Raw genomic sequence first — 23,134 nt, 5'->3', positions numbered from 1 at the left:
ATTTACGTATACTAGGTCTCAAGGTGTGAGGTGCGCCAAAGTATATATACTACTTTGTTTATGGTCGATCGAGCTGGCCGTTGGGCACCCGTCTATATGTCAATAGTTAGATACAGTTTAAACATATGATTTAACACATGTATAAAATACATCACGCACGCAAATGTTACGAATCCGAAAGATTAAAATGCAAATTTTATCATACTTGGTGATGGAAGAAATGTCGATACCTAAACACTGGTAAGTGTTTTGGGTAATGACAGAGAATTAATCTCATGATGTATATTGCATTTATACAAGCCATATTGCACTTATGTAAAATACAAATGTTTATTTTATACACAGTTATTCATCCAAAATAATGTCAAAATTCATGTTCAAAGTTTTTAGTTTATACAACTTAGAAAGTTCGGTTGTTTATATTTAATACTAACTTTGCCAATAATTACAGTTTACATAAGCCATCATGTCGGTCAACACTAAGTATAAGTATTTGCTCTGAATTCATGAATGAAATCAAAAATGTATATTCGATTATCCAATGAAAATTAAGCCATGGGTCATGTGATTACTGCGTACTCAAGTAGAAATACATGCCATAATCGTTAATGCTTCGTAGATTATGATTGCAAAGAGTTTTTAAATTGAACTGACATTAGAAGACTGTAAGTGAAAATAACTACAAGATAGGTAAGTTTCGATTTGATACATCTTAGATTAATCCATAATGATAATATAGAAAACAAATGGGTGTTAAAATATAAGAACAACATCCATTGATGAAACGTACGTGGCTGTCTAGTTCATGTAGTTAAAGTACAAAGAATTATAGATCGATTATTGTTTATTATGAGTTACATATAAGAACTCGTTAAAAACATGAAAATATAAGCATTGTATTACGTGAGAAAATACAAATAATATTATCATATTCTTTGTATGTATAGTTTTAATGTTGTTTAATCCTGCGAAATTACGATATTTTTCTAAGAACGACCTTTGACTCTTCCGGCAGCGAAGCATAGTTCCTATATATTTGTAATTGTTGTAATTATATCGGCAACGAAGGTCTACAACAATTCTATTATATGTGAACGAGCGTTGTAATTGTTGTAATTTAATCGCAGACAAATCAGGAGCTGATGTATACGTTGAATCTTGTTCATATGCCGACAACACTTGTCGACACTAGACTGGAGTATACAAGAACTGAAGATTCGACATCGGATCACTTCTGATAAAGACACTAGACTGGGGTATATAAAAACTCAAGTTTCAACATCAGATAACTCCTGATGAAGACACTAGACTGGAGTATATAAGAACTCAAGTTTCAACATCAGATCACTCTTGATGAAGACACTAGACTGGAGTATATAAGGACTCAAGTTTCAACATCAGATCACTTCTGATGAAGATACTAGACTTGAGTATATAAGAACTCATGTTTCAACATCATATCACTCTTGATGAAGACACTAGACCGGAGTATACAAGAACTCAAGTTTCAACATCAGATCACTCCTGATGAAGATACTAGACTTGAGTATATAAGAACTGAAGTTTCAACATCAGATCACTTCTGATATAGACACTAGACTGGAGTATATAAGAACTGAATTTTTAACCTCAGATCACTCTTGATGAAGACACTAGACTGGAGTATATAAGGACTCAAATTTTAACATCAGATCACTCCTGATGAAAACAATGACATCGACAAAAATAAGGACTTAAGTTTTAACATTAAATCAGTTCTGATGATTAATCTCAATTGAACTTTTTAAAAATAGTTTTCATTTTTTAATTTCCTTATCAGAGAAATCATTGTATTTTACGTGTAGGAAGTTCTTGGCTGAAAACAAACACCCCGATTAATGAGAATTCACGTTCAGTTACACCATTACACCAGCTATGGAAGATAGAGGAAGCCCAATGTCGTGTTGCCAAAATTGTAATTACTTACTTTCGGTTTTGAAAAAAAGAGAACAAGAGATTACATTGCAAATGAAATTGTTTAAAGAAACAATATCGTTGTTGAATCAGGAACATCAAGCATTGTTATATGAAAGGCTAAACGCTTTGTCAGAAAACCAACGTCAATATTTTAAAGATGTGGGAAGACTTTGCGAAAACGATTGCGTTCGTTGTTGTTTTTTTCATATTTGCAAAACCTATTTCAAGCATACTGAAGCCTTATGTGGTCGTTCTTTAGAAAAGGTAATAACATATTTGGCAGGGAAAAAAAATTTACTAGATGAAGATGATTTGAAATGCTATGCATTCATGAGTATTTTACAAAAGGCGAAATTTGTTTCCTTTCTGAAAAAAATTGAATACACCAATGATCCATTCTTGCGGGGAGAAAAGATCAGAGAAGCTTGGGAAGTTATGACAGACAAGTCTCGTGACACACCTGTCCTAATGGTCGGCCGAATCGTGGCTAATAAAATTGGTCATTGCGAATGGTCGTGCTTAAAACGAGATAGCGATGGTCAAGCTACCATATATGATTCACAGTCAGGAACAACAACAGAAAATCTTGACCAGTTTAAAATTCATGTTCAGCATGACGCTGGAGTGGAGCTGTACCCTGTTAACATGACCGACCTAGAATACTTCATTGAGAGGTATAAACATGTTATACAATGTAACTCTAATGTTGCTACTGCTGCTACTGATACTGACCAAAGCACAACAAGCAATCTCGGAAGCAAAGCTATTGCAACTGGTCATTGTGAATGGCTTTGCCGAACATCAAGTTACAATGGTCAAGCTATGATTGTTGATTCTCAGTGTAGAATCAAAAGAGTGGAAAATTTTGATGTCTTCAACATTCATGTACAGATTGACGCTGGATTCGTGCTGTACGCCGTTAACATGATCTACCTTGAACAGTTCTTGAAGAAATACAAAGACGTTCTGCGATGTAACCATGCTAATATTACTGACAATAGCACAACAAGTAATTTCTTAAGTACGTCGACAGCAATGTAGGTTCATGAAAATTTGCCTGAGTTTCGTGACAAGCATTTAACTCTAATGACGTTCAAATTAGATTGGATTAGCTGTAAAGGATAATAAAAATTTTTAAAATGTGGAAAGGAATTGTGAAAACGATTTCGTCCTATTGGTTGTAAAGCGAGTCATGTGACTGTCAATACATTATGAAGCATTAAAATACTGTTTAATTTATGCAAACTAATTCAATATGCACGCATAAATCAAAGTATTGCGTTTTTTGAGACACCCTGTATAAACTTGTTTGTAAAAATTCACAAAATTGAAAGAGTGAATAAAGGCAATGAACAAAACATATCCCAAACGTAATGATCAGAAAAAAACTACAAGCTAATTTCACCAATATTTATTGACAACGAAGAGGCCCTTATCAAAAAGCTGTGTACAGTGTAATGAACGAGAATGATACGAAAACAAATTTGATTGCATGTTGTATTTACGTACATGTTCTATACACAGTAATTGATCTGAAAACAATTAAAAATACAAGTTTCATTTTCTATGTTTTTAAATGAAACAACTTAGAAACTTGTGTTGCTTGTATTTCATTGCGTAAAGTTCACGACTTTGCCATTAAAAACAGTTTGATCAGACTCAGAACGCTATGTTAGTCAATACAAAAGATTCTTCTTAGTCTTCTACTTTATTTAATGATTTTTGAGCACTGAACAGAGTACATGAATGTCATTAATTCCGATTTCCAATGTAAATACTAAATAGTTTTGGTCATGTGATTATGCCTTACATCGTCAAATATAATAGTGAAAGTTGAAATATTACGAAGACACCGCTTCAGTGACGTGAAATTATTGAACGTGGGATAATTCACGGTAAGTAGTGATTTGTTATACCTTGGATAATATATAATAATATAAAATAATAATAATAATTTTAAGAACAGTTAAGTGGTAGAAATACAAAAAAATCAATTGAGAACTTTCTTCCGCAAGTTAATCTAAAATTGTGCTGCGTATTGTGTTAAACATTAGATTCATTTTGTATGAAATAAGTTAAAACAATCTTGGAAAGCGTAATTTTTCTGTAAAAAAATATTTGCAAATTTGCAATATTGTTAAGGATTTCTGTAATTAAAACAAATGTAACGAATAAAACTTGATTTGTTTAACAATAAATACCATGAAATGCAAATTTGATAACAATCGACATGAGTGAGGAAGTGAGACTATAAAAGTTTGAGAAAACTGTGAAGTTTGAACATGAATTCTTAACAAATTTTACAAAACCGTTACACAGTATGGCTAGCTAGCTATATTTTGATTTATATTTTAGCAACAGACAATGTCGAGTTAAAACTTAAATGTTGTCAGTAAAATCGAAATTCTTTGAATAACAAAGAAAGAATTCGAAATAAAAATTGTAAATCCGATTTACTGGATTATCTTCAATATTTGGCAAGGTCATAAGCTGATGATAAAAAATTGGGGGATACGACATTCTCAAAACTGATGTTTTGACACACCTATAAATTCAGATAAATATTTCGTATAAAAAAGATGTGTTGACATCTTTTGCTGCGTGTTTAACAATCTAGTGACCATCATATAACACATGAGGAACAACCACGATGCAAAATGAATCGTTGCGACGTCAACTAATGAGTCACAAGCTAACGAAGATTTATCGAGTCGAACAAATTTTTCAGATTATGAGTGCATGCTTAGTTCTCTATTCTTGCTTCATCGTAAAAAGTTTTTCCTAATCATGAGATGGCGTATGGAAGTTGCAAATACATACTCTCATCCAAACTATAACTAAGTTTTTTCCTCTTAACTTGTACTGAAATTGCATTATTGTTTAGTGCATGAAATGAAGAATTAAAGTCAAGCATTCATCAGTTTGAATATTGACAATTTAAGGTTAATTAACAAAGCAAATGAGAGAGCAAGGTATGTAAACATCGTTTTTTAAGAGTTAATAACCGATTTGGAGGAAAAGTTTAGGAACGAATATCAGAAAGGTCCTTAGCATAAGCAAGTATACTTTAGATTTGTGCAAGTATTTACTTTTAAGTGAAGTCAGCACGCTGCCATTTGTAATCATTGAATTAAGACAGTTCATGCATTTCACTCATAACATCGTAAGTGAATTTCAAGCTGAGACAAATACCTCTCACCTCATTTCTTTCAGAATTTTATGAATTGGACATGCAGTAAGTCAATAAGCAGCATGCATGATAAAGTTTTAACTGAAAATTTCACCCATTGACGTAATCTTAGAAACGAATTACAAAATTTATGATACTTAGCATGTAGACGATTAAAGGAAGTCACAACAAATTCCTTTCTCGAGACGCGAATGGATTCGATATTTGTTTTCGTTTCAAACACAATTTTTAATAATATTTATATATGATATAAAATTTATATAAATTATAAAAAATGCTCGTGTTTTAGAATGTTGACAAAAAATGTTTTAAACGCATCAATAGGAAACGTATGTGTTGACTGCACAAAAATAACAAATACAATATGTGTTTTTCAGAATAATGTGCAACTATCGACGTAAAATTAAAGCTTGTTAAATTCATGTTATAGCACTTGTCGAATGTTCTAGAATGTGCCTTTATTTCTAGGATTGATTAGCTACCATATTTTAATTCATTTTACTTCATAGCTATGTCTATAATCATCTTTAACAAATTGCAACAACAAAGTGTAGTAAAGTTCTCTAATATTAAAAGAAATAAAGTGGTCACTTTAATGCGCTTTTAGCTGAACATTACAGATGCATGCACTTAAGTATTAAAGATTTGATTTGAATGCAACAATTTTTAAGTAAATAAATTTAATTTAAAATGTTGCTATTAACTTCCGGCGTATCAAATGCTTTCTTAGTTTCTCTGCTTGAATAAACAATGCAAATTATCAATGTCGGTTTCTTTCATTTGAAAATTGGCTGTTTTATTTCTGGTTGCATTGAATGGTGTAAAGAAAAATACAACCATTATCAGGTCCATTCTGATGGAACACCAATATGTATAGTATTACATTTATAAAGGACTGAGTTTTAACATCAGATCACTTCTAATGAACCACAAGAGTCAACACTGTAGTGTACAAGAATTAAATTTCAATATAAGATCTCTCCTGATGAAGACAATAGACTGGGGTATAAAAGAGCTCAATACCATAAAAATGTTACAATACGAGTTATTTCGTTGCTTTCAATAGAATACACTCATCTCCTTCCTACAAACATCGAATTTTATCCTGTCTGCAATTCTTTTTTCTATCATAAAGAATGGCGACGTTTTGTCAGAAACTTCATGGGCAAGAAACCAGAAACGAAATCAACCATTTGGAAGAAAGAATCAAACAGATGGAACGCAAATCAGAATCAGAAAGACGAAACGCAAAATATACATCACAAAGGAACGATGAAATCATAGAAAGTAAAAATGATGAAATTAATTTGAAGAAACAAATCAGAGAAGCGGAACTTCAACTAAAGGAACATTTGCAACGTAAAGGTGAACTGTGTGATCAAAACTGTGTGCTATGTTGCCTTCTCTCTATATGTCAGAGAGAATTGAATTTGTATCCTTGTGGAAGACATTTAGAAAAAATTATCGTCAGTCATATTATCAAAACTTCAACAATAGACGATAATATAGAGGATTTGTGCTGTGGTAAGTTTATGGATATTCTGCTAAAATCTGGAATAGTTTTTTTGCTGAAACAGTTTGACTATCGGGTAGATGAAAATCAGCGGTTACAGATAAGAAACCAAGCATGGGAGTACATTTTATCAATTGAAAGATCAGATGTTATACTTGGAAGGATTCATTCCTATGAAAATAAAAGAGATGGCCATTGCGTCATTTGCAACAATTCAGTAAATGGAATAATTTACGATTCGCAAAATGAATTAGAAATAATAAAAAATGTAGACGACTTCGTCGAGTACGTTTCTCGAGACGAAGGTTTAAATGTATACAAAGTCAACGTAGAAAAACTAAAAGAAATCCTCAAGCCTGTGAAAAATTATTTTCATTGTCAACGAAAGCCATTGCTACGGTCGAAATTATAGTTGGTCGATTGTTAACTTTCTATAACTTCCTGGATTGAAAATTAAAATACTCGTTGATTTTCATCTTTTACAACAGCGACAAACATTTTGTATCGAAATTGTAAAGTGGCATACAATACGTTATATGTTATAAAGTACTTTTAAAATGGTTGAGCATATTACATGTCATTATTGCAGCACTTTTTTTTGCAATATTACATGTCATATTAATTTTGATAGAAGTGTGTACAGTTTCATTGAGTTTATACTAACTACCCATATACCCATCGTTGAAGGCATGTTTGCTTTAAAGAAATTTGTCGTCTATTTTAAATGTCTTATAACAATTATATTTAATCAATTAATAATTACATCTATAACTTCCTGGGTTATAACTTCAAATATTCGTCGATTTTTATCTTTTAAAACAGCGACAAACGTTTTTTTATCGAAATTGTAAAGTGGCATACAATACGTTATATGTTATTAAATAATTTTAAAATAGTTGAGCATAACGCTTGATTAGCTGTTGAATTATAACATAGTCTTGTATTCAAGAAAAACTTTTGCTTGCTAAAGGAAAGCAACCTATTGGTCTTATTTGGTCCTTGTCAAATCAACGATAATTACTGCCGCTAAAGCAAGAGTCTTAATTTCGCTCTGTTTTCTTTCGCGCAAGTCTTCTAAAGTATTCTAAAAGCTCACTCACTCGCACTCAATGAGCGGTGCTTAAAAATCACGTCATTATTATTCGAAGATGGTAATTACAATCCACTGATTGTTCGATTTGAAAACTCTAGGAGAAAATCTTGCCATAGATGAAGAAATGACTTTGCCAAAGATTAGATAGTGTGATTTTTATGTCGCACTTTTTGAATACGAGCATTATCTCTATGTAATGTTGAATATGAACTTGTTTGTTGAAATCAGTGGCGTAGCCAAGATTTTCGGTCAGGGGAGGCAGTTAAAAGAGAAGGGACATGATTGTCGTTTAAGCATTGCAATGTACACAAGTAAAAGATTATATTTTGTTTGAAAGGGGGGGAGCAAAGAATTTTGTCAAGAGCAGCCTGGCACTTGGGAGCCCCTCTAGTAACGTCACTGGTTAAAATCAATTAAACATATAAGTTCATTAACACATGCATAAAATACATCACGCACGCAAATGTACTTATGTAAAATACAAATGTTTATTTTATACACAGTTATTCATCCAGAATAATGTCAAAATTCATGTTCAAGGTTTTTAGATTATACAACTTTGAAAGTTTGGTTTTTTATATTTAATATTAACTCTGCCAATAATTACAGTTTACATAAATCCATCATGTCGGTCATTACTAAGTATTTGTCAACTTTATTTTCGCGCTGAATTCATGAATGAAATCAAAAATGTACACTCGATTATCCAATAAAAACTAAGCAATGGGGTCATGTGATCAAAGCCTACTTCATGTAGGAATGTCATGCCATAATCGCAAATGCTTCGGTGATTATGGATAACAAAGAGGTGCTTAAATTTAACTGACATAAGAAGATTTTAAGGGAAATAACTACAAAATAGGTAAGTTTAGATTTGATACATCTAAGATTAATCTATAGTGATAATATGGAAAACAAATGGGTGTTAAAATATAAGAACAACATCCATTGATGAAACGTAGCTGTCTTGCCGATGTAGTTAAAGTACGACGAAATGGTCTCACGTGGATCGATTATTGTTTATTATGAGTTATATATAAGAACTCATTAAAAATATGAAAATATAAGCATTGTAGTACGTGAAAAAATACAATTAATGTCATCATATTATTTGTATTTGTAGTTTCAATGTTGTTTAATCCTGTGAAATTACGATATTTTTCTAAGAACGACACTTGACTCTTCCGGTAGCGAAATCTAGTTCCTACATATTTGTAATTGTCGTAATTATATCGGCAACGAAGGTCTACAACAGTTGCAATATAGATGAACGAGCGTTGTAATTGCTGTAATTTAGTCGTAGACGAATCAATAAACATTTGAGAAAAGAACGAGCATAGAAAACAAAGAACATGAACATTTTAGGAAACAGAGAAGATTAACAACTTAAGAAACAGAGAACATGAATATCTTAAGAAACAGAGACCATGAATACCTTAGGAAACAGAGAACATGAATACCTTAAGAAACAGAGAACATGAATACCTTAGGAAACAGAGAACATGAATATCATTGGAAAAGACATACTCAAATAATAAGCTTTACTTCAAGAAGGTAAAGCCTTAGTTATGAATTGGCCTTAGATGAAATTTGAGCTGAGATGCACCTATACAAGTTTGAACTATAGCTGAGAAGTGATATGATTTTGCCCTACCGAGCTCAAGTGAATATCCTTGTATGAGACTTATGAAAAATGCACGAGTACAGGCTTGATCTTCTTTCTTAAATAGGCGAAATGGCACAAAAGCCGGAACTTGACAAATCGAGAGACAGCCCTGACAGTTTACGTGCTGAAATAAGGCGTTTAAGAGTGGATCTATACAACGCTCGAATGGCGAACGAAGCACAAAGAGAAAAACACCAGAAGGAGCTGCATGAAACACATGAGCATTACCAAAATAAGATCACCGAACTGGAAGAAAAAATTGATGAGCTTAAATTTCAAGAAGATGACAGAAAGTTGGCAACAGAAATACAATTAAAGGAATGTTTACAACTAAAAGGTGAACTGTGCGACAGAAACTGTGTACTTAGCTGTCTAGTTTCAATTTGTCAACAACATTTCAAGGAATATCTCTGTGGAAGACATTTGGAAAAAATCATAATCGATTATTATATCAGTAATATATTTGATGAAAAAATCCACAACAACGTGGAGGATCTGCGCTGTGAGGCATTCATAAGAGTTCTACAGAAATGTGGGATAGTCAGCAGCCGTCCTATGCAATTTTTTTACCTAAATGACATGAATGAAGTCGATCGCTTTGGACAAAGAGAAAATGCGTGGGAATACTTTACGACAATGATACAGAACAATAATTTCCTTTTGCTAGGAAGATTTTTTCGCGATGCAGACACCGAAGGACACTGTGTGATTTGCCAAGGATGTCAGGAAGAGAAGGTCTCGATTGTTGATCCACTAAAGGGGTCAGCGAATTTTATACCAAAGATCAATTCATTGATTATGTATGGGGCGATGTAGGTCTAGAAGTATATACAATCGACCTAGAAATGCTGAGAAGGATCGTTCATCCTCACAATAACGTTCTACATAGAACATATCAAAACTATGGAGTTTCTTCAAGCTTGAAATAGCTATAAGTCTTAATTGTAAATATTTTGAAATAGCACTGAAGTCATTTACATAGCATTTCATCTAAATTTTTTTTGCAATATTACATGTCATATTAATTTTGATGAAAGTGTGTACAGTTTCATTGCGTTTAAACTAACTAACTACCAAGTCATAATTCCCATCGTTGATGGCAACTGATTCATCGTGTTTCAACTAACTACGAAGTCAAAATACCATCGTTGTAGGCAACTGAATCATTGTGTTTAAACTTTAAACCAACTACCAAGTCAAAATACCCATCGTTGAAGGCACAGTTTGAAAACCATCAAACACATTTTCTTCAAAATTTCGGCACGACAAAGTTTTTAAGCTAACGTCATCACTTTCTTCATGGCCTATCAAAGTTTTTTCGGGGACAAAAAGATCCTTTATATCTAAAACTTGTGTCAACTCTTCTCCCGTCAAAAATTGTTCTGATTCTTCATTGATTAATCCATGAAACGAATCATCTCTGACAAAAGAATTCGTACACAAGGTTGTAAGAGGCGAGAAAGGATCTGTTTGATTTCCATAATCAGGAGAACAAGCAAAACTATTCCATGCATATTGACTGTGAAAGTCGTTGGCCAAATACGTCTGGATTTCGTTGGTAGATGGAGAAAGAACTTGTGCAGTGTTATGTGAAACAAACATGTTATTCTGAGGATTTAGTTCTCCATTGGACAATGGGAAGACTTCGTTATTTGACTTATTAAACATTAAGTTTTGTTGAGCTTTAATGTGATTATTGTTTTTCTTCTTGTGTGGTGTTGTACCTTTAGTATTGCGTCGTTTGCGCCTTGGACAGATCTTCAACTGTTTCTGCAGATATCTTCGATGATTGATATTCTTCTTGTAGTTTTCTGGTTTTTGTAAAGCTGTTTTGACGCTTCCAGTTGCCAACGTCATAAACTTTAAAAGGGACTGACCGAAACAAGTCTCCTCGCTGTTTTCAAGGCTTTGAGTGGAAGACTCGCCGGTGTGATCAACTAAAACGTTTTCAGTGTTCATCTTCTCTTTCGAAACAATCTTTTTTCTTGGCAAATGACAACTCAACTAGTTTTTCAAAGCTTCAATAAGCTCTTCTACACTGTACTGCGAAATCTTGTGACTGTTTGAACTAATTCTTGGTCAGAAAAACTCTTCCAGAAAAGTTCTCTCGACACAGATCGTGTTAAGCACTACAGAACCACTGGTTCCTTTTCTCCAATCTTCTTTATAGAATGAAAAATTTTCTTCTTTTACAGCGGGATAAAGCCGTTGCTCTTTTGTGCAGACACAACAAAGTTGAACATCAATATAATATGCTAAACACGTCGTTGGTCTCTTTTATATTTTTTCTCGCCCAGTTAAACAATTCATCACGATATTATTGTATATATTTGCACACTTAGTGATATGTAAATAGGCATTTGCAGGTGCAGCGAATATGTATTTAAAGATTTTGTAAAACGACCGGCTTTCATTCATAAGTGACATACATACATGCAAATTATAAATGGACTTTTTTATTCCAAGTACAATAAAATACATTAGTCATAGCACAATGCAATTTTAATTTGTTGTATAGAATGTCCAACGTAGGTTTTGTCACTTTGTCATGGACATTTTATAAAACTTTTTTTAAGACATTCTACAGCAGCGGACGGTTTGCTAACCAACCGTTAACAAAACACGTGTGTAGCTACTTTAAATTTTTAGATTTAACGTTTTTTTTACAAAAATGTAGACACAAGGCACACAAAGTGCTGCTTTATTTGTGTTTGATGTTAGTCTGTATAATTTATGATAAAAATATAGCTAATCGTCTGTTTCTTTTGAAGGTATTCAAAAACGATTAAGAAAATCGTTATCAAATGGCGATCTTGTAACATTGTAATGCAGTCTTCAGGAAGATAAGTTTAGTCATTCTTCAGATACGCATTTGTGAAGAACGAAGACTGTTATGCAGCCCTATAAAAAATTTGCGAACTGGTTACGCCAATGTGAAGAAGACTGAGCTGGCGATAACTTTGTCATCATTATCCAGCATGTAACAATGAAAAAGACAGAGCTTGAAAAAGACATGCAACTGACAAACAAGGAGGAGGAGTAATGTTATGCAGCACAACAAAAGGATTTTCAAAGAGGTGATTTTTATTGAAGAGAACAAAATCTTTTTGAATTTCTTATATTACAGATTTTAATGTACTTCGAGAGTTTTGAAGTCACAGCTAAGAAAACTTCGACGATATAAATAAGAACAATAAGAGAACAAGTTTCCCTTACCCAAAAACTTGAATGTTTTTATCCAAATATTATAAAAATAATTTAGTATGCCTTTAGCCATCTATTTATGTATTTTATAAGCCCCAGCAACGATAATTTGGTACATATTCTTACTTAGTACCCAAATGTAGAGTTTTTATAATTTAATTATTTATATTATTTAGTGATTAGTCTATTTTAAACTATAGAATTGTACAATTATACAGAATAAATATAGAGATCACTACTTATGAAGACACGAGACAAAAGTATTTAAGACCTAAAGTTTCAAAACGAGATCTCTTCAGATGAAGACACTAAACTGGAGCACATACGGAGCAAAGTTTCAACAACAAATCACTCCTAATGAAGACACAAGACTGGAGTATAAAAGAACTCAAGTTTCAACATCAGATCACTCCTGATGAAGACACTATACTGTAGTATAAAAGGACTCAAATTTCAACATGAGATCACTCCTGATGAAGACATTAGACTGAAGTATATAAGAACTCAAGTTTCAACATCAGATCACCCGTGATGATGAAGATACTAGACTGGAATATATAAGGAATCAAGTTTAATATGAAACCACTAGACAGAAATCTCAACATCATATTACTCTAGACAAAAATACTACACTATAGTATATCGATAGAGACTTAAGTTTCAAGGTGACAAAAATACTTGGGTGGGTATGAAATTAAGAAAATTCTAATCAATCGCAATTCAATAGAAGTCAACTTCTAATGAAATATAATATCTTAACAAGGATTCAATTGTCAATACAATGTCTGCTTGCCAAATTATTATTGCCATGCGGACGTAATACAATATAACATTATCTAGAAATGGCTAATTACGCGTCACCCCACGGAAAATTAATCAATTATTGCACGTGTACATAAATGCATTCAAATTTGCACAAATATAGACCAATTAAATATCCGAAAGCACGCATCTAGTAACTGGAGTCATTCGTTTGAAAACAGGTAATACCAAACAAGCTTTTGTATAGGTTGAATTGTGTCGACATGCAATAGCGCTTTATATTTTTGTCTTGGGACTTTTGACCACTTAACCTTTTAACTTGTTTAAAGAGTAATTCTATTGAAGTACTTGCATCAAGGCAGTAAGGTACATCTCCAAAAGCAATGCGGTAAAGTACATCTCTCAAATCAAGGCACTTAGCTACAACTCTCAAAACAATGCAGTAAGAAACATCTCTCAAAGCAAGGCAGTAAGCTACGTCTGAAAGCAAGGCAGTATGATACATCTCTCAAAGAAAGCCAGCAAGGAACATCTCTCAAAGATGGGCAGTAAGCCACATCTACAAGCAATGCAAGGTACATCTTTCAAAATAACCTATTTATAAGTCAGCACGTAAAACAGAGATTTACAACATGAGTTCCGACATAAGATCACCACTCTCATCTCACAATGGCTGGATCAAATCGAAGACAAAGGCTGCAGGAAACATTGAGTGACGAAGGACACAATTAACGATTGTGTAAGAGCAGTTTAAAGTTGTTTTACAGGAGATTTCGATACAAGAGTTTTTTCTAGTATATAAATAAACGTTGAATGTTTCACAAACAAAATCCTTTCTATATCGAGAAGTCGGTCTCCTACTGTGCGTGAAAAGAATGAAATTGCTCAACGCAATTGTAAATGATTTGATAAAGAAAACAACGACTAATTATTCACGATGTGCCGGTAATTAATCCGTTGAAATGAAAACGGATGACTTTAAGAACTCCTCGATGGTTGAGTATCATAAATATGATCTTGCTTCGTATAGCAAAGACCACAGAACCTGTTCAAAAGTGTGTGTGAGGGGGGGAGGGGTAAGGATAAGTGGGCAGAATAGCATGAAAACATATTTCACACGTGGAACGATGAATTATACCGTCCCTATAAACTACTTGTCCATGGAAGTGTGGAGTCCATGCCTCCCGGGATCGCTCAACTCCGCGGTCACCGTACAAGCCTTACAATGACTATCCCATATTTGTAAGTTGTAACTCTAACGTTTGCGTATTTCTTCTAAACATATTGAGATGCTAAGAATCTATTTCACATGTTCCCAAAACACAATACTTCGCAGCTACAATCTCATTTCACTGTTGCATGACCATATGTCGGCGGAACTTTCGAGTTTGTTTACATTTTGATGACGTCATGGGCACATCACGCTACCGTGAAAGAGGTAAGATGCATTTATGTCATCATATATCGCGAGACTCAGATAATGGGAGATCCTATTCAGCTGTGATACCTGCAAGTGTTTCTAGCTATACTGTAACTGCAAATTACAATCAATTGCGCACTTTTAAGACAGATAAAATATTGACATTTGTCGCATAAGATTTTGCCAAATATATTTCCGAATAGAATTTTCGAGCAATTGGGTTTAAATGAAAAAGAAGAACAAGCGCAGGTACATGTACTACGACTATAGACTGCATGGACTTACGTAACTGCAAATTTTTTATTCGGCTGACTGAAAAATTCCCAAATATACAGGTATGTCATATATAATTTGATTGCTCCTGAAAACCAAATAATCAGTCATGAAAGTGCTGTTTGAGCACTAAGACATTCACCAAAATGGTACATTAAGAAAACATTTTGAGTGTAAATTTCATATCGAATGACGAAATAATCAAAGTTTAAGGAAATAAGAAATTCAATTACACATCAAGCAGAGACGATAATATGGACCGTGTTTGTTAACTTTGTTCACGGGGCACATATTAAGGTGTGTGTGTGGGTGTGTGTGGTGTTACACCCATCTTTTGCAAAACATGTATGTAAATTTGATCAATAAACTTATGAAGGACAAAGAGATTCGGTCCAGAAAATTTTTTGAGCTTCTTTATGAAATAAAGACACTACAAAACTCTGTCCCAAATTGTTCAACCCCCTCCCCAGGTTTTTAGGACAACGTGCACTCATGATCTCGGTATCAACTGAATTGAACTCGACTTTAATAACGCGCGTTCTATAGTATTTATAGAATATTGTGTCTTTTGTTGTGCTTAGTGCAAAAAGAATGTAAACCGGACAGGTCGGTGAGACCATCCATTTTTCCAATACACAAAACCTGATTCTAGACACACAACAATAACACAATATCAATCAAATTATGTAAATTATAAAGGTGTATTCATTCGAGAAAATGTTTTCACAATGAAATGGCGGTGTTCCATTCATCGGCGTAATTAAAATCAAATAACACTTTGCCGGGAGCTATTGTCGGGGATCTATTGTTTATGCCTTTTCGTTCGAGTCTCGGCAGTGGTGGAAACAACTAATTTTGATGGAGTATTTTTACTATAGGCATCTACACTCCTTCTTTCATTCATTCCAACGAAAGAGATGACATTCAAAAGATCTTATATTTATTATATGCCGACCGTTAACAAATACGAAGAAATTTCACAAATTGAAAATTCTTCAATTAAGTTACAGCGTGTAAGTCGGATTCGCTTTCTATAGATAAAAATTCCGCAACGTTAAAGTTTTATTTTTGTGCAGAAATGAATTGTAATCGATATCAGCAGAAGTTTCTTTTGGAAAATTCCTTAAAGCCTACAAGAGGCAGTCACTCAAAACAAACCAAAAAATACACTAACTTTGATTTCTAATAGCCCAAAGTCTGAAAACGTTTCTAATACGACGATTCGAGTTGAATGAGAAGAATCAAGCGGAACATGATGTATTGCGCTTCGTGGTCGAAACAAATGCGATCAATTGCAACGATAAATGTTTGATTTATAGCACTTAAGATTTGAAGTCGAAAGCAACACGGGTATTTTTAGACCCACATTTAAAGAAAAGACAATAGATGATAATTGCACACGAGCCTTTCTGTTCGTCAAACCCACGTTTTTTTATTGCTAAGGTATTGAATATGAAAAGGAGAAACTGATATCAACCCAGTGGGGAGTCTAGTGTGGTGTTTTAGAAAATGCAATGTGTTGGAAAGAGTTCTCTTTGTTAAACTCGCATGGTCAAAGAAAACTGATATTGAATTTTTAGGCCACATGCTTCGCACATTTTCAGTCATCCATGAGTTCTGTTGCAGTCTCTCCTTCAATGAAAAGAGAGATTTTTTTGGAGATTTAGGTAAGACATTCCCAAATTTCAGTAGATTTAATAGAATAAATCACAAAATCGTTAGTTCTCAGTAGGATTAAAGTAATAAAAGTAATTGTATAGACGAGTAATTAATCCTTTATTGCTTCTTGCATGCGTAGCTCAAAGATTGCGAAATCTTTATTTTCTGATGGCAGTTCTTCTATTTAACGCAGAGAAAACATTTGAAATTTAAAAGCGCGCATCACGCATACTTGTACAGCTAAACGGACGATAAAATAAAGATTGAGCAAATATTGGAATAAACAAGAACAATAAAGACAAAGTATGTCAAGTCAAGAGCAATGAAATTTTACAAGTTCAAATTAAAATACTTTTAATGTAATAATTGTATTTAATTTCAACTAATTGACGATCGTTTCGACTATTTACATTTCGTACATTTTGCAAAATTAAAAGCCTTAAAATACATCGCGAAAACGGTAATAACACCGTGTTCTAAAAATACGCAAAAATGATTCATAATCTGATCTCTCTAACCAATATGTCGGCCATAGCTTGGTACTATACGATTAAGGATTAAGTTTAGGTTCGTAGATCAATGCCGGGTGTTAATACGAAATTATTACTGAAAATGGGACTTTTAAACACAAAATTTTCTGCCATGATCGTGCCCAGTCTTCCGTAGTATTGCGCGAGATGAACAAATAACATAGGGGATACTTAGCTGTATATACATACATCACATGAATCGTTCTCTTTAATTGTACGCTCAACACGAAAACAAAGAGGTTAAACACATCTCATTTGCTTGTGGCCATCATAAGCCCAAGACAGTCAAAAACAACACAAAAAAGTAGCCTGAACGTGTCGACTTTTTCCAATTTAATTGAATATAAATAAACTGGAAGGCTATCTTTAGGAAAACTTGCCTGTACTCGCATGAAGGCAAATTTCGCCCTTAGAAACAATTGTTTTCGCTAATTCCTCGTTATAAATTTGAACTTTTCGTCGTGCTGGTACGAGGAAGGAATGCCACTAGTTGAATTGCTGGCTAAAAAAATATGGGCGGAAGTAATGGTCCAGTGTCATTGAGTTCAATGCCTTTTCCACACTTGATCAATCTTTATGAGGACATTCACACTTTGAAAAATTATTTACCACAATATTTGCTTCAATATGCAATATATTGTTTACGAATCAATGAAATACATCAAATAGGTGATTTAACACCCTTTGGAAGATTCTGTATTCTTTCTTGTTCATCCAATAGTCTTACTCGTTCATTGCCATCTTTCGCGAGACATTTTTGAATAACAAAGCGGAGTTTATCCGCTATAAGGCAAAAGAGGATCGCATTGACAAAACCTTGCGATGGATCACCCATTGCCTGAATAAATGAGATCATAAAACGTTAGCTTATGACAAATAAAAAAGAAAAAAGTTATTAAGAAGTGAGACTTGGATGTCAAATGTTTTACGTCCACTCTCTATTTTAAATAATAAAGACGCTGCGAATGTTGTCTCCAGAATTCCATGACATTTTATTGCAAGCATTTCAAATGCAAAATAAAAACTCAGAGATACAAACAAACTACTCTCAACAAAGATACACACAGATCCCTGAGATGCGAATAAAATGCTCAAACCTGTAGAATTTCCAAAGCAGGCGTTCTCGTTCTTCCTGTGATGGCAAAGACGAAGAACTGCAGCGTCCCCCATATACGAACAAAACTAAAAACTTAGGTATCAAAATGGTTCGCATCTCAACAGCACGAAAGCGTGCAATGGCCATGGTAGTTGCATGATCCTCAACCTATAAAACATACACTCACATGTAAGCTCGCTGTTCCCGCACACTAACTTCGTACAGACGAGAAATTTGTCAGGTCGTGTTTGCTTTTTTTATACAGGTAAAGGCAAATTTATATGTTTTCGTTCCTTAGCAGTGAGCAAATGATGTTTTGATTTATTGCTAGTAACACGGTAAGACTCTGATATGATCTCAAACAAAAACTACTTATCTCAAAGGGCACAATTTCTACGATCAAACTGAATCTTCCTATAAATTCACTTCCTATAGATTCTTAACCATTTATGCATACAGGAGATGTTTAGAATATATATTAATTGTATTACAATTTCGCAATACAATGAAACCAGTTGACGCAATAGCTGGGATACACCTTATAGACAGTAGCAGATTAGCCAGTAGGCTAAGTAGACTGAAGACTATACAGGCCAGGGCTTTCAAGAGGCCTCGTGGTATCTAGACATAATTAGTGTTGAAGAAAAATAGCTTTCGTACTATCTACTAGAAACTATCTCTGTATCTAACTAGAAATCTGCCACTGCAACAGTAGACAGAGTATATGTATATTTCAACTGGTTGTCATTACCCCTCAAATTTATCTTTAATACTGTAATATCGATTTAAGATAAGAGGCCGAGAAAATTCAATTACATAATTCAGAAGCTGAATGCATCCTTCAGGCATAAATATCCACAAGCCAATCACAAGCTAATCATGTGATACGGTTCAAAAATAATCACGCTCAGACTTGCCTTATTATTTCATCACTAGCATCACTAGAAAGAATGTCTTTTTGGCGATATTCATCAAGCTTCATATTTATGAGACAATTTTCTTAAGAAGACATAAGCCAACACTGAACCTTTTCCTTTAATCGCTAAGTTTCACGTAATTCATAACTAAATTCAACTTCTCAATAATGAATCGGTCATGACCTTTCGACCATAAAAACAGAAACCCTTCCTGCAAGTTAAACTGCTCTATTCATTGTTCCATAACATACATAAATATCTCTTGGAGTAATGAGGAATATCGAAGGTCTTTACATAATCAAATTTATAGCAAAGCTTTACTGAAACCACGTGCCGTGGATTTCGTTACTCTTAGGCTGAAGAACGACTCTTGAAGATAATTCGAAATTAAATAACTCATTGCAGTGTCAAAATACTTAAAGTTCAATAAATGCATGCAAACAAAAAAACTTGTATCTTACAAAAGGACAACAAATGCTTCCTCAATTCTTTATCCTATAATGAAAAACATATTTAACGTGTACTTACCACTTTCCTTTCCTCTCGCACATAGAAATAAATACGAGTATATACGACAACAATAATAATATAAGTGAAAATTTCCCAAAATTTTCCCGCCAACAGCATCCAAAGCACGGTTTCAGACCTAGGAGTTTCGTCCGTAGCATTTTTGCAAGATGTTTCCTTGATCCAACACCAATCTACCGTTCCAGCGCATGATGGACCGAGTTTGTTCAAAGCTAAAGCTATGATGCAAATCAAAACGGGCAGAGGCCAGGCAATGCAGTGAAATATAAAAATAAGACGTTTCCCAAGATCTTGGTTTGCATTTACGGATACAGCGTGAAGAAACAAGGCCATACAAGACGTCCAGAAAAAACTCACAATACTTGATGTTGTCGTGATGAAACTTTGTACGACACAGATGTATTTCCAGTCGGCGACGAGGTTCAAGAGATAACCCGTTGCCGTACAGAAATCGGCGATTGTGATGTAAAGTAAAATATCTCTCGACTTCGACTGAACATCACGCCAGAATTTATGCGCAAAAAAAATCGTAAAGCAACCACAAATTGATAAACAACAGAAAGTTGTCGACAAAACCTCAGTAGTCGTCTTAATTTGCATGACTTCGTTAGAGCTCCAAAAAATTTCTAGATTTGATGTAGTGCTCTATGATGTTTAGCGAGTTTCAGTATTTCCCTCAACAAGGTGTTTATGCCTGCTTTGCAAACAATTGCATCAACCGGAAACAAAAATATAGTACGATTTGTTAAGACTTGCAACGATGTGACAATCACGCTCTATTGACACACATATAAAACTCGTGTTATATGTCATATATTACCGATAAATAGACAGTCCATCTACAGTACTTAGATCAGAGGAAATCACAAGACGAACACAATTCAACATCATGTGAAATGTCTTAACCGCAAGTTCATTGAACGCAAATGAGGTGGCCCCATGTTGATTTGGCCGGAGTTCATGAGGGCGGGCAATATCCGTTAATGCCGCCAAGATGACAAGCGAATTGACAGAAAATAAAAGAAAACCTAAATTCGCCTATTTTTAATTTATTATATGCCTGTATATTGGGATTTTTTTTGCAGCAAGCCAAAAAAAGTTTGCAGTGGGCAGTACGCGGTCTGTATAATGGTAGTGTGAACTAGCTAGCGACGGTAATTATTTATTATTATATTCATCAAACCCAATTACCCAAACATTTGCGTCTGTAAATATTGCGAAGTATGCGATAATGAGGGAGAAATTAAAATTTTATCGTTCTCTTGAGCGTCCATTCGTTTTTCCCCCCACAGTTCGTTTCATTGCGTGAATTATTTGAACACAAATGCTATGGACGACACGTTATTGCAGAATTATACATGATCCACGATGATCATTCTCATCGACATTATGATCGAACTATACTTGCAACAAAATTATCATCATTGAAATGAATGCTGTATGCGTGCAGTGTCTCGTGATTTGCATTTAACGCGCTTCAATATAGTTTTATTGCTTTGCACCGCTAAATTTTTAAACCCTACAGGCCGAAATTTAAAATTGACGATTTTTTAAGCGTGAACGTAGAAATCACGCAGTTGCTGGATGCATTTCATAGACACCGAACATTACTTCCAATTTTTAAAAACATTTGTACGCCTTGCATAAACTACTTGTCATTTTTCACATGAGCATCACGAGGTTACCAGTAAGTTAGCTTTTAAACCACAACAAGAATCAATTTACATTAATTAATTTGCATCTTTCAAATATCTTTTTGTGTATCAAGTGTCAAAACAAATGTGATTAAAATGTTTAAAATATGCGTTAATCCATGTGTCAACCATATTTGATGATTCGGAAGATTTATGAACTGAAAAAGTTGATTGTCTTCAGTTTTTTTCAGTGTAAATGTTTGGTTACATGTTTGTAAATGTAGATCGTCCAGGTTGGTATAGTCCTGAGAAGTACTGTTTTTGTTGTTGTTGACTGAAGTTTTGACAAGATGACTACCGCTAAGGTTGTCGAAACGTCAGTCAACAACAACAAAAACAGTCCTTCTCAGGACTATACCAACCTGGACGATCTACATTTACAAATATGTAACGATACTCTCGGGTTCAAACCATTTACTGTAAATGTTTGGTGCTGGTTTCAGAATTTTCTACTTTATTCGTAATTAAGACTGACACAAGGGTTTAACTAAATAAAGACTGCAACGTATCTTTGCTAATGGACATGCAAAAAAATGTTTGATAAAAGTTTAACAGTTTAATTAATAACAGTGTATCACATACACTGTAATACACAAAACTATACAAATTATGTATAAGCGAATCCACAATATGTCCCCAGATATCCCTCATTGATAACAGTGTATCACATACACTGCAATACACAAAACTATACATATTATGTATAAACGAATCCACAATATGTCCCCAGATATCCCTCATTGATAACAGTGTATCACATACACTGCAATACACAAAACTATACATATTATGTATAAACGAATCCACAATATGTCCCCAGATATCCTTCATTGATAACAGTGTATCACATACATTTTAATACACAAAACTATACATGCTATGTATAGATGAATACCACGAGATATCCCCAGATATCCCTTTTTAATAACTGTGTATCACATACACTCTGATACACAACTGTATACATGTTATGTATACACGAATGCCACGAGGTATCCCCAGATATCCCTTAATAACTACAGGTACTTTATACATTTTATGTATAAAGTAAACAAGATGACTTTGCTGTTGAACTCAATAATTCAACAAGCTGTCAGTAAATAAACAATGATTAAAAAATCGCAAGCATCGTACCTGATACTACGTTAAATCTCCTTCTCTCCGTTCTTTGTACATGTACATATCCAAAATTTTCACGAAATTTAAGATCGGCAACACAACACCCTCCTAGTGATTTTCGAAACATAATCAATGGGCAACGATTTCTATAATAAAATGTAACGTTTTTTTAGGAGAGATTACATAAATTTTCAAGTCATCCATTTCTTTATTGTGGATAGTGTAAAGACTGTTCTTGTTCTCTGTTGTTCATTCATCACTACCTACACTGACAAACGTTATCTTATTTCTTATATATTTTAGTTAGTGTAAAGACTGTTCTTGTTCTCTGTTGTTCATTCATCACTACCTACACTGACACACGTTATCTTATTTCTTATATATTTTAGTTAGTGTAAAGACTGTTTTGTTTTCTGTTGTTCATTCATCACTACCTACACTGACACACGTTATCTTATTTCTTATATATTTTAGTTAGTGTAAAGACTGTTCTTGTTTTCTGTTGTTCATTCAT

General features: G+C 33.8%; 3 protein-coding genes across 5 annotated transcripts; 1 reads left to right on the top strand and 2 right to left on the bottom strand.

Moving 5' to 3' along the window:
* The first annotated feature begins 601 nt into the window (after nt 1-601).
* On the top strand, nt 602-10,449 carry LOC124448224. 3 transcript variants are annotated; one of them, XM_046999218.1, is made up of 3 exons: nt 602-690; nt 8,510-8,614; nt 9,483-10,449. In XM_046999218.1, exon 3 carries the CDS (start codon nt 9,488-9,490, stop codon nt 10,232-10,234), a length of 747 nt encoding a protein of 248 aa, XP_046855174.1. In that variant the 5' UTR covers nt 602-690; nt 8,510-8,614; nt 9,483-9,487; the 3' UTR covers nt 10,235-10,449. The 3 variants fall into 3 exon arrangements, with proteins under 3 accessions (XP_046855174.1, XP_046855175.1, XP_046855173.1); XM_046999219.1 differs by lacking the exon at nt 8,510-8,614; XM_046999217.1 differs by lacking the exons at nt 8,510-8,614; nt 9,483-10,449 and adding an exon at nt 1,845-3,982.
* Nucleotides 10,328-11,741, bottom strand: LOC124448225. Its single transcript, XM_046999221.1, has one exon. It carries the CDS (start codon nt 11,375-11,377, stop codon nt 10,607-10,609), a length of 771 nt encoding a protein of 256 aa, XP_046855177.1. The 5' UTR covers nt 11,378-11,741; the 3' UTR covers nt 10,328-10,606.
* A 5,230-nt stretch (nt 11,742-16,971) lies between these two features.
* LOC124449399 (G-protein coupled receptor 157-like) lies at nt 16,972-20,812 on the bottom strand. Its single transcript, XM_047000315.1, has 3 exons — nt 19,808-20,812; nt 18,364-18,530; nt 16,972-18,104 (listed from the first exon to the last, which is right to left on the bottom strand). Exons 1-3 carry the CDS (start codon nt 20,405-20,407, stop codon nt 18,050-18,052), a joined length of 822 nt encoding a protein of 273 aa, XP_046856271.1. The 5' UTR covers nt 20,408-20,812; the 3' UTR covers nt 16,972-18,049.
* Nucleotides 20,813-23,134: the final 2,322 nt, after the last annotated feature.

This window comes from Xenia sp. Carnegie-2017, unplaced genomic scaffold, assembly GCF_021976095.1.
Source record: "Xenia sp. Carnegie-2017 unplaced genomic scaffold, XeniaSp_v1 HiC_scaffold_23, whole genome shotgun sequence".
In the NCBI taxonomy this organism is placed as follows: Eukaryota; Metazoa; Cnidaria; class Anthozoa; order Malacalcyonacea; family Xeniidae; genus Xenia; species Xenia sp. Carnegie-2017.
The sequence above is the reverse complement of the archived record's forward strand: the minus strand, read 5'-3'. Positions and strand labels throughout refer to the sequence as shown.